Here is a 16,231-nt window from a genome sequence, read left to right on the forward strand (position 1 = left end):
GCAAAATTTCCTTAAAATTACCAATTCAGGGGCAGCAACCCAACAACAGGTTGTCAGATTTGTCTGAAAATTTCAGGGCAGATAGATCTTGACCTGATAATCAGTTTTACCCTATGTCAGATTTACTCTAAATGCTTTGGTTTCAGAGATATAAGCGAAAATCTTCATTTTACCCCTATGTTCTATTTTTAGCCATGGCGGCCATCTTGGTTGGTTGGCGGGGTCATCGGACACATTTTTTAAACTAGATATCCTAATGATGATTGTGGCCAAGTTTGGTTAAATTTGGCCCAGTGGTTTCAGAGGAGAAGATTTTTGTAAAAAGCTAACGACGACGGACGACGACGACGACGAATTGTTTGATGTTGCCTACCTACCCACATAAAAAGCAGCCTACCTGAAAAATTATATGACACAAATTGTTTCAAATTTTTTTTTAAAGATTTTTTCCTGCTCTAACCTTGTTTTCTTGTCTAAACTTGTAGCTTGTGCTGTTCGCCTAAAAAAAAAATAAACGGGGAATGTGTCCATGGGACACAGATGATGCCCCCGCTTGCATATTACATTATAAAGGGACATAACTAAAGCACTGGAAAAGTGACGCTACCCAAATTCAAACTTGATCTGTGCTTTGTGGTAATAAGCATTGTGTATAAGTTTCATAACATTTGGTTGAGGCAAACTAAAGTCAGAGAATGGAAACCAATTTCAGGATGTACGGACGGACATACAGACAGACAAGGGTAAAACTTAATGCCCCCTCTAATATGGTCGGGGCATAAAAATCCCTACTTACCTACCCAACCCTACAACGCATGAGTAGGCAACATCAAACAAAGAATTTTTTAAGGGTTGCCTCATCATTAATACAATGTCTTTAAATAAAAAATCTATAAAAATAACCTTATATTATTTTTATTATTATTATTATATTATTATTATTTTTTTTCAAAATATCTAATAATGAACAGTAAATTTCAAACTATATTTATACATAATTTCTTGTCTAAAAATAGAATTTGATGCTGTTTCTATTTTTAACTATGAATCTACTTACAATTTCTATTCGTTGTGCAACAGCTCTGAATTTTGATTGTGATAAAATATTTGACATAGCACAGGTTTCTGGCACAGAATGAATGTGGTCATTGAACTTAAAAATTTGAAATTGGCCATTTACCTATTATGGTCCAATATCCAAAATCTAAATACATGGTTAGATTCAGAATATCATAGTACCCCAAGAATTCAATTTTTGATGAAATTTTTGATGAAATCAAATAAAAAGTTTAATTTTGGACCTTTTGGACCTCAATGTGGACCAAATTGATAACAGGGCCCAAAATCCAAAATCTAATAAATACATGGTTAGATTCAGGATATCAAAGAACCCCATATATTCAATTTTTGTTGAAATCAAACAAAGTAAAATCATATTAAAGAACCCCAAGAATTCAAAACTTTGAATCAAACTCCATTGAAATGGTCAAGAAATAAGCAATTTATACAAAGTATTACAAAAGTATTGTTTTTAGCTCTCTTTTCCTAAACGGTTAGGGCCATAGCCACGAAAATCAATCACAACCTTCCTTTTTTGATATGGAACCTTGTGGTACAATTTCATAAAGATCCATACACTTATACACAAGTTATTGTGCTGTACAATTTGATAGAGATTCTTAGACTTATACTCAATTTATTGTCCAGAAACCAGAAAATCTTAGTTTTTTGGCCCCTAATTCCTAAACAGTTTGGGCCATAACCCCAAAAGTCAATCCCAACCTTCCTTTTAAGGTATGGAACCTTGTAGTACAATTTCATAAAGATCCATACACTTATACACAAGTTATTGTCCTGAAACAAGAAAAATGCTTGTTTTTGGCCCCTTTTTGGCCCTAAATTCCTAAGAAATTAGGACAATAACCCCGAAAATCAATCCCAACCTTCCTTTTGTGGAATGGAACCTTGTGGTATGGAGCTTTGTGGTACAATTTCATAGAAATCCATACACTTATACTGAAGTTATTGTCTGGCACCAAATATCTTCAGACGCTGACGCTGAAGCTGACAACTTCCTAACATTATACGACCTCAAAAACAATTCGACAGGTTTTCTGAAATATACAGGATTAATAGATTTTGTCCTGCTGATTATTTTTGCATGTTGCACTTTTAACCTAGATCCTATATTTTTCACCAGCACAGTTAATAACAGTAAAAAAACATTTCATTTCAGGGGCAATAACTCCAAAACCGGTTGACAGAATTTTTTCTATGATTTCAGGGTAGATACATTTTGTCCTGCGAAACCTTTTTGCAATTTACATTTTTAATCTAGCTCCTATAGTATAATTTTTACAATAATAGCCAATAACTGCTAAAAAGAAATTGGGAAAAAAAGATATTTCAGGGGGAATATCACTCCAAAACAAGTTAGATTTTTCTCCAATTTTCAGGGTGGATAAGCTCATCATGCTGATTGTTTTTGGAGTTTACACTTTTAAGCTAACTCCTACTTTTTTAAAACAATGGCAAGGAAATGCCAAAAAAGTAAAAAATCAACATTATAGGGACAATAACTCTAAAATAGGAAGGCAGACTTTCCAAAATTTTCAGGGTATATAGAACTTTTGCTGACAATTTTACCCGTCAGTTTATCTGTAATTGCTGAAGTTTTAGAAATGTTAGCCAAAAGTGTAGCTTGACCCCTATCTTCTAATTTTAGACAAGGCGGCCATTTTTATTGATCAACCTGGACAAGAATAATAAAAGATCAGAGTTCCAATGTTTGCACATATATTATCTATCCAAGGTACAAAGGCAATAACTAATAAAAAAACACTTATTTTTTGTGCTTAATTTCTTTTATAAATATCTTAGAATAAATTGCTTCGCTGAGCGCAGCTGGATACGACCGCAGATGTCCAACCCTGAAAAGTTGGGGCCAAAATGGACACAATATTCACGCTTGATACAGGTCTGAATTTGGATTGTAATTAAATTTTTTACACATAATAGGTTTCTGACACAGAATAACTGTAGTCAAAGAACTTCAAATTGGTTATATGATTTGAATTTATATTCAATTTTTTGCTTTTGTGCAATACACTATGCGAATTGACCCCCCCCCCCCCCGCCCCTCCCCAAACTTTTCGAATCCCCCTTGGAGCATTAACCATTAAACTCAATCCCAGTCTTTCCTTTGTAGTATGGAATCATTGTAATTGAGGTAACTCTAATGCAAATAAATGTGGATAGTGTCCACAGATGATGCCCCCTCTTGTATAGCATATAGTTATAAAGGGACATAACTGAAGAACGGTAAAAGTGACGCTACCCAAATTAGAACTTGATCTGAGTTTTGTGGTAATAAGCATTGTGTGTAAGTCTCATAACATTTGGTTGAGGCTAACTTAAGTAGAGAACAGAAACTAATAAAATGCTCCCAGCAGGCACAGCTTGATACGACCGCAGAGGTCGAACCCTGAACAGTTGGGGCAAGTATGGACACAACATTCAAGCTTGATACAGCTCTGAATTATGATTGTGATTAAATATTTGACACAGCATAGGTTTCTGACACAGAATGAATGTGGTCTAAGAACTTAAAAATTTTAAATTGGACATTCACCTATTATGGTCCAATATCCAAAATCTAAATACATGGTTAGATTCAGCATATCAAAGAACCCCAAGAATTCAATTTTTGATGAAATCAAACAAAGTTTAATTTTGGACCCTTTTGACCTCAATGTGGACAAAGTTGATAACGGGGCCCAAAAATCAAAAATCTAAATACATGGTTAGATTCAGCATATCAAAGAACCCCATATATTCAATTTTTGTTGAAATCAAACAAAGTTTAATTTTGGACCCCGATTTGGACCAACTTGAAAACTGGGCCCATAATCAAAAATCTAAATACATGTTTAGATTCAGCATATCAAAGAACCCTAAGAATTCAATTTTTGTTAAAATCAAACTAAGTTTAATTTTGGACCCTTTGGACCTTAATGTAGACCAATTTGAAAACGGAACCAAAATTTAAGAATCTAAATACACGGTTTGATTCGGCATATCAAAGAACCCCAATAATTCAATTTTTGATGAAATCAAACAAAGTTTAATTTTGGAACTTTGGACCTCAATGTGGACCAATTTAAAAACGGGGCCCAAAATCCAAAAACTTAATACACGGTATGATTCAGCATATTAAAAAACCCCAAGAATTCAAGAATAAAACCCCATTAAAATTGGTCAAGAAATAAGCAATTTATATGAATATCTTCTTTTGCACAATACTGTGCAATTAAATATTTTTTGCTATTGCGCAATACTGTACAATTGACAATTTCTTGCTATTGCGCAATATTGTGCTATTGGATATTTCTTGCTATTGCGCAATACTGTGCAATTGAAGATTTCTTGCTATTGCGCAATACTGTGCAATTGAAGATTTCTTGCTATTGTGCAATACTGTGCAATTGAAAATTTCATGCTATTGCACAATACTTATTATATAATAATTTACACATCCTGTTTGGTGTGTATCTCCTACCATATCATTATTATTTGCTTTTAAATATAAATCAGAAATAATCTACTTAAAATGGAAAATTTTAAAAGAAAAAAAAAAGGAAAAAAAGAAAAAAAATGAAAAAAAAAAAAATCCCCCCCCCAAATTTTCCCCCTTATGATTCATCACCCCTAAACTCAAACCCAGCTTTCCCTTTGTGATATGGAACCTTGTAGTACAATTTCAGAAAGATCCATACACTTACACACAAGTTATTGTCCTGAAGCTAGAAAAATGCTTGTTTTTTGCCCCTTTTTGGCCCCTAATTCCTAAAATATTGAGGCAATTACCCCCATCATCAATCCCAGTCTTCCCTTTGTGGTATGGTACCTTGCAGTACAATTTCAGAGAGATCCATACACTTGAACACAAGTTATTGTCTGGAAACTAGAAAAATGCTTATTTTTGGCCCCTTTTTGGCCCCCAATTCCTAAACGTTTCAACAATTACCCCCAAACTCAATTCCAGCTTTCCCTTTGTGATATGGAACCTTGTAGTACAATTTCAGAAAGATCCATACACTTACACACAAGTTATTGTCATGAAACTAGAAAAATGCTTGTTTTTTGCCCACTTTTTTGGCCCTTAATTCCTAAAATTTTAAGGCAATTACCCCCAAAATCAATCCCAGCATTCCCTTTGTGATTTGGAACCTTGTGGTACAATGTCAGAGAGATCCATACACTAACACACAAGTTATGTCTGGAAGTTACAAAAATGCTTATTTTTGGCCCCTTTTTGGCCCCTAATTCCTTTACTGTTGGTACCATAACCCCCAAAATCAATCCCAACCTTCCTTTTGTGGTATTAAACCTTTTGGTAAAATTTCATAGAGATCCATTCACTTAAACTAAAGTTAGAGTGCGAAAACCAATGTGTCTTCGGACGACGACGACGACGCCAACGTCATACCAATATATGACCACAAAAATTTTTTTGCGGTCGTATAAAAACTGCAAAATTTTTGTAAAATTACTAACTCAGGGGCAGCAACCCAACAACAGGTTGTCAGATTCGTCTGAAAATTTCAGGGCAGATAAATCTAAATCTGATGAACATTTTTGCCACCTGTTAGATTTGCTCTAAATGCTTTAGTTTCAGAGATATAAACCAATAAACTGCTTCGCTGAGCGCAGCTGGATACGCCCGCAGAGGTCTAACCCTGAACAGTTGGGGCAAAAATGGACACAATATTCAAGCTTGATACAGGTCTGAATTTGGATTGTAATTAAATATTTGACATACATCTATTATAGGTTTCTGAATAAATGTAGTCAAAGAACTTGAAGTTGGTTATATGAATTGAGTTTATATTCAATTTAAGATTTCTTGCTGTTGTGCAATACACTGTGCTGTTGCCCAATACTTAGTAAATCTGTTGTCAGACTAAAAACAAAAAAAAATATAAAATTCTAAAGGGAGCTTACATCAATAGATATAAACAGTTCACCAAAGTTTCATACGAATTGCTGAAAGCATTTTTGAGTTTTTGTCTGAAAACTGGAAAATCCCCCCTTTTTTAATGAATAAACCCCATAATTCGGAAATGTAAAATCTAAAAATTTATAAATTTCTAAAGGGAGCTTACATCAATAGATATCAACAATTCATCAAAGTTTCATGAGAACTGCTAAAAGCATTTTTGAGTTATTGTCCGAAAACTGGAAAATCCCCCTTTTTTTCATGAATAAAACCCCATAACTCGGAAACGTAAAATCTAAAATTTACAAAAATCCTAAGGGAGCTCATGTCAATAGATATAAACAATTAACCAAAATTTCTTGCAAGTTGGTGAAAGCATTCTTGAGTTATAGTCCGAAAACTGGAAAATCCCACTTTTTTTAATGAATAAAACCCCATAACTCGGAAACGTAATATCTAAAATTTATAAAAAACGAAAGGGAGCTCATGTCAATAGATATAAACAATTAACCAAAATTTCTTGCAAGTTGGTGAAAGCATTCTTGAGTTATTGTCCGAAAACTGGAAAATCCCCCTTTTTTTAATGAATAAAACCCCATAACTCGGAAACGTAATATCTAAAATTTATAAAAAACGAAAGGGAGCTCACGTCAATAGATATAAACAATTCACCAAAGTTTTAAGCAAATTGGTTAAAGCATTTTTGAGTTAATGTCCGACATGTTGACGACGGACGGACGGACAGACGTACGGACAGACGGACGTACAACGGTATACCATAATACGTCCCGTAAACGGGCGTATAAAAACTGCATTTTACCCCTATGTTCTATTTTTAACAAAGTCTGCCATGATGGTTGGAAGGCGGGGTCATCGGACAAATTTTTTAAACTAGATACCCTAATAATGATTATGGCCAAGTATGGTTAAATTTGTCTCAGCAGTTTCAGAGGAGAAGATTTTTGTAAAAGATTACAAAAATTTACAAAAAATTGTTAAAAATTGACTATTAAAGGCAATAACTCCTAAAGGGGTCGACTGACAATTTTGGTTATGACAACTTATTTGTAGATCTTACTTTGCTGAACATTATTGCTGTTTACAGTTTATCTCTATCTATAATAATATTCAAGATAATAACCAATAAAATGCTCTGCAGGGCGCAGCTTGATACGACCGCAGAGGTCGAACCCTGAACAGTTGGGGCAAGTATGGACACAACATTCAAGCTTGATACAGATCTGAATTTGGATTGTGATTAAATATTTGACACAGCATAGGTTTCTGACACAGAATGAATGTGGTCTAAGAACTTAAAAATTTTAAATTGGACATTCACCTATTATGGTCCAATATCCAAAATCTAAATACATGGTTAGATTCAGCATATCAAAGAACCCCAAGAATTCAATTTTTGATGAAATCAAACAAAGTTTAATTTTGGACCCTTTTGACCTCAATGTGGACAAAGTTGATAATGGGGCCCAAAAATCAAAAATCTAAATACATGGTTAGATTCAGCATATCAAAGAACCCCATACATTCAATTTTTGTTGAAATCAAACAAAGTTTAATTTTGGACCCCGATTTGGACCAACTTGAAAACTGGGCCCTTAATCAAAAATCTAAATACATGTTTAGATTCAGCATATCAAAGAACCCTAAGAATTCAATTTTTGTTAAAATCAAACTAAGTTTAATTTTGGACCCTTTGGACCTTAATGTAGACCAATTTGAAAACGGAACCAAAAATTAAGAATCTAAATACAGTTAGATTAGGCATATCAAAGAACCCCAATAATTCAATTTTTGATGAAATCAAACAAAGTTTAATTTTGGACCCTTTGGACCTCAATGTGGACCAATTTAAAAACAGGGCCCAAAATCCAAAAACTTAATACACTGTTAGAATCAGAATATTTAAGAACCCCAAGAATTCAAGAATAAAACCCCATTGAAATTGGTCAAGAAATAAGCAACTTATACGAAGTATCTTCTTTTGCACAATACTGTGCAATTGAATATTTCTTGATATTGCGCAATACTGTACAATTGACAATTTCTTGCTATTGCGCAATATTGTGCTATTGGATATTTCTTGCTATTGCACAATACTGTGCAATTGAAGATTTCTTGCTATTGCGCAATACTGTGAAATTGAAGATTTCTTGCTATTGTGGAATACTGTGCAATTGAAAATTTCTTGCTATTGCACAAAACTTATTATATAATAATTTACACATCCTGTTTGGTGTGTATCTCCTACCATATCATTATTATTTGCTTTTAAATATAAAACAGAGAAATAACCAACTTAAAATGGAAAATTTTAAAAGAAAAAAAAAAGGAGAAAAAGAAAAAAAGGAAAAAAAAAAAAAAATCCCCCCCCCAAATATTTTGAACCCCTTTATGATTCATCACCCCCAAACTCAATCCCAGCCTTCCCTTTGTGGTATGGTACCTTGCAATACAATTTCAGAGAGATCCATACACTTGAACACAAGTTATGGTCTGGAAACTAGAAAAATGCTTATTTTTGGCCCCTTTTTGGCCCCTTATTCCTAAACATTTTGGGCAATTACCCCCAAACTCAATTACAGCTTTCCCTTTGTGATATGGAACCTTGTAGTACAATTTCAGAAAGATCCATACACTTACACACAAGTTATTATCATGAAACTAGAAAAATGCTTGTTTTTTGCCCCTTTTTTGGCCCCTAATTCCTAATATTTTGAGGCAATTACCCCCAAAATCAATCCCAGCATTCCCTGTGTGATATGGAACCTTGTGGTACAATTTCAGAGAGATCCATACACTTGAACACAAGTTATTGTCTGGAAACTAGAAAAATGCTTATTTTTGGCCCCTTTTTGGCCCCTTATTCCTAAACGTTTTGGGCAATTACCCCCAAACTCAATTCCAGCTTTCCCTTTGTGATATGGAGACTTGTAGTACAATTTCAGAAAGATCCATACACTTACACACAAGTTATTGTCATGAAACTAGAAAAATGCTTGTTTTTTGCACCTTTTTTGGCCCCTAATTCCTAATATTTTGAGGCAATTACCCCCAAAATCAATCCCATCATTCCCTGTGTGATATGGAACCTTGTGGAACAATGTCAGAGAGATCCATACACTAACACACAAGTTATGTCTGGAAGTTACAAAAATGCTTATTTTTGGCTCCTTTTTGGCCCCTAATTCCTTAACTGTTGGTACCATAACCCCCAAAATCAATCCTAACCTTCCTTTTGTGGTATTGAACCTTATGGTAAAATTTCATAGAGATCCATTCACTTAAACTAAAGTTAGAGTGCGAAAACCAATGTGTCTTCGGACGACGACGGACGACAACGACGACGAAGACTGCAAAATTTTTTGCGGTCGTATAAAAACTACAAAATTTCCTAAAAATTACCAATTCAGGGGCAGCAACCCAACAACAGGTTGTCAGATTTGTCTGAAAATTTCAGGGCAGATAGATCTTGACCTGATTATCAGTTTAACTCTTGTCAGATTTACTCTAAATGCTTTGGTTTCAGAGATATAAGCCAAAATCTACATTTTACCCCTATGTTCTATTTTTAGCCATGGCGGCCATCTTGGTTGGTTGGCAGGGTCATCGGACACATTTTTTAAACTAGTTACCCTAATGGTGATTGTGGCCAAGTTTGGTTAAATTTGGCCCAGTGGTTTCAGAGGAGAAGATTTTTGTAAAAAGCTAACGACGACGGACGACGACGACAACGATGGACGACGGACGACAAGTGATGAGAAAAGCTCACTTGGCCCTTCTGGCCAGGTGAGCTAAAAATTCTTGTTTTTTGCCCCTTTTTTGGCCCCTAATTCCTAAAATTTTGAGGCAATTACCCCCAAAATCAATTCCAGCCTTCCCTTTGTGATATGGAACCTTGTGGTACAATGTCAGAGAGATCCATACACTTACACACAAGTTATTGTCTGGAAGTTACAAAAATGCTTATTTTTGGCCCCTTTTTGGCCACTAATTCCTTAACTGTTGGTACCATAACCCCCAAAATCAACCCCAACTTTCCTTTTGTGGTATTGAACCTTATGGTAAAATTTCATAGAGATCCATTCACTTAAACTAAAGTTATAGTGCGAAAACTAATGTGTCTTCGGACGACGACGACGACGCCAACTTCATACCAATATATGACCGCAAAATTTTTGCGGTCGTATAAAAATTCAGCAATTTTTCTATTTGTAAACACGCATAACTCTAGAACGGTTGTGTATAAGTTTTATAACATTTGGTTGAGACAAACTAAAGTTAGAGAACGGAAACAAAAAATTCAGCAATTTTTATATTTATAAAGGGACATAACTCAAGAATGGCAAAAGTGTTCTCACCAAATTTTCGTACTTAATCTGTATTATGTAGTAATAAGCATTCTGTATAAGTTTCATAACATTTGGTTGAGGCAAACTATAAAAGTTAGAAAACTGAAACAAATATTTGTACTTGATCTTAGTTTTGAGGTAAGGAATATTGTGTATAGGTTTCATAATGTTTGGTTGGGGCAAACTTAAGTTACAGAATGGAAACTAAAAATTTAGCAATCTTTCGATTTATAAAGGGGCATAACTCAATAATGGTTAAAGTGACACTACCCAAATTCAACTTGATCTGTGTTTTATCAGTGGAAGTCAAAATTAAACATTGCATTGTATAAAGCATTGATTGTAGTTGATTCAACTATAATCATGGACAAAGGAAGATAATTCCAATTTTAAAAATTACTTGATATTTAGAGAGATCGAAAGTCGAGTGTGTCGTTATAAATTTGGAATCCATGAAATATGGAATGAGATTTGTGCAAACTAGATATTTTAAACAGTGTGTCTTTTTTATATGACACTTTATGATTGTGTATTCAATCTCCATATTTTTTGGTCCCTCATGATAATTTAACACACAAGGACAGATACAAAACATTCACGAATAAAATGCTTCGCTGAGAGCAGCCTGATACAACCGCAGAGGTCGAACCCTAAACAGTTGGGGCAAGTTTGGACACAATATATATTCAAGCTTAAGCTTGATACTGCCTGAATTTGGATTGTGATCAAATTTTTGACATAATATAGGTTTCTGACACAAAATAAATGTGGTCAAAGATCTTAAAAATTTGAAATGAGACAAGAATGGTCTGATATCCAAAATCTAACAACATGGTTAGATTCAGCATATAAAAAAACACCAAAAATTTAATTTTAGTTGAAATCAAACAAAGTTTAATTTTGGACCTTTCAAACCTTAATATGAACTATTTTGAAAACAGGGCCCAAAATAAAAATCTAAATGCACAATAAGATTCAGCAAATCATACAGCTGCAATAATTCAGTTTTTGATGAATTCAAACAAAGTTTAATTTTGGACCCTTTTGACCTCAATGTAGACCAATTTAAAAATGGGGCCCAATATCCAAAAAAATTATGCAAGGTTAGAACCCCCAAAAATTAAAGACTTAATTAATCCCATCGAAATTGGTTAAAATATTTGTATTTGTTTTCAATTGAATATTTCTTGCTATTGCGCAATACTGTGCAATTGAAGATTTCTTGCTATTGCGCAATACTGTGCAATTGAAAATTTCAAAAATTTGAAATTCCAAAAATTTTGAAGAAAAAAAATGAACCCCCCCAAAAATATTGGAAAAAAAAAATCCTCCCAAGTTTTTGAACCACCCCCCCCCCCTTTTGGAGTAATTACCCCCAAACTCAATCCCAGCTCCTTCTCTTTATGGTATGGAACCTTGTAGTACAATTTAGAGAGATCTATACACTTAAACACAAGTTATTGTCTGAAAACTAGAAAAATGCTGTTTTCTGCCCCTTTTTTGCCCCTAATTCCTGAACGTTTGGGGCAACTAACCCCAAACTCAATCCCAGCCTTCCCTTTGTGATATGGAACCTTGTGGTACAATTTCAGAGAGATCCATACACTTACACACAAATAATTGTCCGGAAACTACAAAAATACTTGTTTTTGGCCCCTAATTCCTAAACTGTTGGTACCATCACCCCCAAAATCAATCCCAACCTTCCTTTTGTGGTATTTAACCTTCTGGTAAAAATTCATAGAGATCCATTCTCCTAAACTAAAGTTATTGTCCGGAAACCAAATGTGTCTTCGGACGACGACATCATAGCATTATACGACGCAAAATTTTGTTTGCAGTCGTATAATAAAATCAATACACAAATATATACAAAGGTCAGTCACCATAAATGATGAAATCACTTGCGGAATGTAACAAGTTCAGAAAGATCTCTGATGATGGAGAGTCGTCTGTTTTTATTCATTTATTTTAAATTGATCATAGTTGTCTTAACCTTTTTATTTATTGTAATTAATGGATTTTTATTTTAAGGATTCATTTAATCTCTCAATTAATCTCGGCTTGGGTCATTTAGATTCATTTCGTTTTTATGTCAGTGAAATATGTTCAACACACTAAGGTTCCCCTAGGACAATCAACAAAGGTGTTAATTACCGGTCACCATAAACATGTCATTTCAACTTTATACAAACAAGTATGTTTACACAGCTTTAATCTCTTTTGAAAATGATTAGGTTGCATAAGAAATACATCCGATTTGAATTTATTTGAATTGTTATCGTTATGTCTGAATCTTTAGAAAATTCTTACTTTCTACTATGAGACATCGGGGTCAATTTACATTTATTTTATATCGATGGGGCTATAAAGTTTATTCAACTCAATCGAGTATTCGATCATCCGAGTTTGACTCATCAGGGGTAAATATGCTTTGATCAATTGGGAATTTTACCGGACCGAGCAATTACTTCGACTCATCCAAGTTTTTGACCAACGAGGTTCGACTGCATCTCCATCTTCCAATAATAATTCAAGAATCCCTGTGCAATCTAGTGGTCTATTTGTCAGATGAATATGAGCAGTATCAGAAGTACCTTTAGATGACCTATACAATATGAACAACTGACAGACCTAACAGAGAAATATCCAGATGCACTCACAAATCAGATACCCATGCTTGTTTTTCCACAAGAAACACTTGAAAAGCTGATATTTAAAATGTGCAGAATCTGATAAAAGTTTGTTAAAGCAGTTGAATGTGTCCTACATATTTTTCTGGAAAAATGATTTGGCCATATGTTTGACACAGTTTCTAAGCTTGAAAAACTATGAAAAATATTTGAGGGTTCTACTTGATAATTTAAAATGATACCTGCATATTACATTTTAGTTTAGAATATAAATTTCATTTCAGTTTAGAATACAGATTTAATTAACAGAAATTCTATTAATTTTTAACTTACAGGATCAGCAAATTCTGTAGGCTGGGGAAAAGTATTAAAAACTGGATGTTCCCCTGAGGCAAACTCATGAAGATATCCTACAATAAAAAAAATTCTTCACATAAACTACAGTAAGTATAATCAATGTAAAATAGTGCTGAAAAAAGTATTTGCTGTATACTAAGAAATATACATGGTGCCCAATCAGTGGTGCCCAGAACTAACAAACATTGCTCAAAGTTCATAATAATTAAGCCTTAGCTGAACGATAAATTAAGATTGAACCTAGAGCCGGACTGCTATGCCCAAAACATTTCCATGAGCAAATTCTCTTTTCTTCATCAAAGAACTAAAATAAAAGAAGAATGAGTCTGAGGACATGAATGCCCCCGCTCAAGCTTTGCAATTTGTCTGCGTGTTGTTGTTCTTTATATTGTGTATGTTTTTCATAAAATTTGGACAAAACAAACTTAAGAGTGCAGAAACTGAAAAAATTACAATTTTCGAAGTTAAAAAGGGCATAACTCTAGAGAGGTAAATAACTCACTGCCCAAATTCCAACTCTCTCTGTGTGTCGGTAGGTAGGCATTTTTTTAGTAGGGATAATGGTGCTGGGACATATCCCTGTGTGTGTGGATTTTCTGTTTAACATGGATAGTAATAGTAGTAATTAGAGAATTGCTCATTTAACCCTTTGTTCTGCAAACAGAAGTGACTAGATCACCTTAGACTAGAAGCGAATCATCAGTGTTTTGGGTGGCACTTTTGATTTTGGTTAAAAAAAAAATTGGTCGGGGAGGTAATTTAGGGTCAGTAGGGTAAAAGGAAACACAACATATTTTTTTTTGGCCTAAGATAAGATCAGATCAAAGTAAACTATTTAGTTGCACTTTATCACGATTCCTCCTTTGACATAATCAACTACAGAATCAGAATTTTATCAGTCAAACCACTTAGCCCCTCACTGCAATCTCTCACGAAGTAATGTAACTAAACACTTACCAATTGCTGCTGATGCACAGAACAATCTTAAAGTGTATTCAAATAAACAATTCCTCAGATGGCAATTAGCTAGACATTGGGACTGATTCTGAAAGATTTCATTCAGCTATTAACGAAAATACTGATGAATACTCACTGATAAACTTCAGTAAATTTTATACATAATCATGTTTAGGAGTCCATGCAGGACCGGGGCCAGGATGTTTTACAAGGGTTTTAAGTCAAACTTCAGTTGGAATCTTGTACTCATTAGTTTTTCCTAGTAATTTTATGGTTTACCTTCAGTTGGCCGAAATCTATCTAAATTAAAACACACATTGGTTACAGATATCGTGTCTTTTGGGTCCAGAGATTCAGTCGGACTCCACATACCTCAGCAACATTTTAAGTCCCATCTAAGACCTACTGACTGTTGCGTAGCAGTATCATTGTACGGAAAAAACATTTTTCTATCAATTTAAAGGCTACCTCTATTGCATAATCTTCCTTACTTGATTAAGTCATGTGATATAAATTTGCTCTTATGTTGCTGTGACATAACAGTGACCTGCACAATTTTGTTAAATAAGTATTTACTCTCACTGGATCACATGGACCAGTTTATACTCGATTGGATCTCTAACACGGCACCAGGCCTAGTATCTTTCCTTTGCTCACAAGGCATAAGAATGCATTTATGGACCAGTAAATTTATATGAACCATAATTTGGTATGTGCTGTTGATGTACAAATACACTGGTGTGTAAAAAGTTGGACCAGTGGATCAAAACAATCCAAACACATCCAATTTGCCATGTTTTAACTAGAGGCTCTAAAGAGCCTGTGTCACTCACCTGCATCTTCAAAAATGGCCTCTTTATAGTAAAAATCATCACTAAAAGGGAATAACTCTGAATTTGGATTGTGATTGAATATTTGACACAACATAGGTTTGTGACACAAAATTAATGTGGTTTAAGAACTGAAATACTTGAAATTGGACATTTAAATACCAATTATGGTCCAATATCAAAAATCTAAGTACATATTAGAATCAGTATATCAAAGAACCCCAAGAATTCAATTTTTGATGAAATCAGACAAAAGTTTAATTTAAGACCCTTTGGACCTCAATGTGGACCAATTTGATAATGGAACCCACAATCCAAAATCTATCAATACATGGTTAGATTCAGCATTTCAAAGAACCCCATAAATAATTTTTTTGTTGAATCAAACAAAGTTTAATTTTGTACCCTGATTTGGACCAACTTGAAAACTGGGCCCAAAAATCTAATATTTAAATACAGGGTTAGATTCAGCATTTGAAAAAACCCTATATATATTTAATTTATGTTGAAATGAAACACAGGTTAATTTTATCCATAACATTTTCTGTGCAAAGGGAAATAACTCAAACTGGATAAATAGTTCTCTAAAATAAGATATGATGCAATTTTTCAAATTATAATCAATAATATAATAACAACAACCAGTGATGACTAAGTTTTCTAAAATTAGATATGATTTAACACTCAAACATAGCTAGAATCAGCATATCAAAGAACCAAAGAATTCAATTTTTGATGAAATTAATCAAAAGTGTAATTTAGGACCCTTTGGACCTCAATGTGGTATTATCTTATTAATAATGAAAAGAAATATAGGTTTAGATTAAGCAAAGAACCCTATATATTCAATTTATGTTGAAATCAAACACAGTTTAATTTTGGACCCCAATTTGGACCAACTTGAAAACTGGGCCCAAAATCAGAAATCTAAGTATATGTTTATTAATAGACAATATAAGCTTAGTTTTTAAAGGAGTTTACTTCATCAAAAAAAAAATATATATAGCATTCAGAAAATTAGTTTTTACAGAATAACAAACAAACTTGCCACAAAATTCTACAAACAATTTACCAAAGAAAAGAAGAAAA

General features: G+C 33.8%; 1 protein-coding gene and 1 long non-coding RNA gene across 2 annotated transcripts in view; one reads left to right on the forward strand and one right to left on the reverse strand.

The window, feature by feature from the left end:
• Window positions 1-7,909, forward strand: part of LOC127727947 (uncharacterized) — a 150,053-nt gene extending 142,144 nt beyond the window's left edge. Inside the window, exon 3 of the long non-coding RNA XR_007993928.1 lies at window positions 5,786-7,909. This is a non-coding gene — a long non-coding RNA (uncharacterized LOC127727947). The remainder of the gene's footprint in view (window positions 1-5,785) is intronic.
• The window catches only part of LOC127727935 (PAN2-PAN3 deadenylation complex catalytic subunit PAN2-like), a 399,078-nt gene that overhangs the window by 205,965 nt on the left and 176,882 nt on the right, over window positions 1-16,231 (reverse strand). The window contains exon 10 of the mRNA XM_052235095.1: window positions 13,332-13,408. Coding sequence (XP_052091055.1) covers window positions 13,332-13,408 — 77 coding nt within the window. The remainder of the gene's footprint in view (window positions 1-13,331; window positions 13,409-16,231) is intronic.

Source organism: Mytilus californianus, unplaced genomic scaffold, assembly GCF_021869535.1.
Source record: "Mytilus californianus isolate M0D057914Y unplaced genomic scaffold, xbMytCali1.0.p SCAF_2, whole genome shotgun sequence".
Classification (NCBI taxonomy): domain Eukaryota; kingdom Metazoa; phylum Mollusca; class Bivalvia; order Mytilida; family Mytilidae; genus Mytilus; species Mytilus californianus.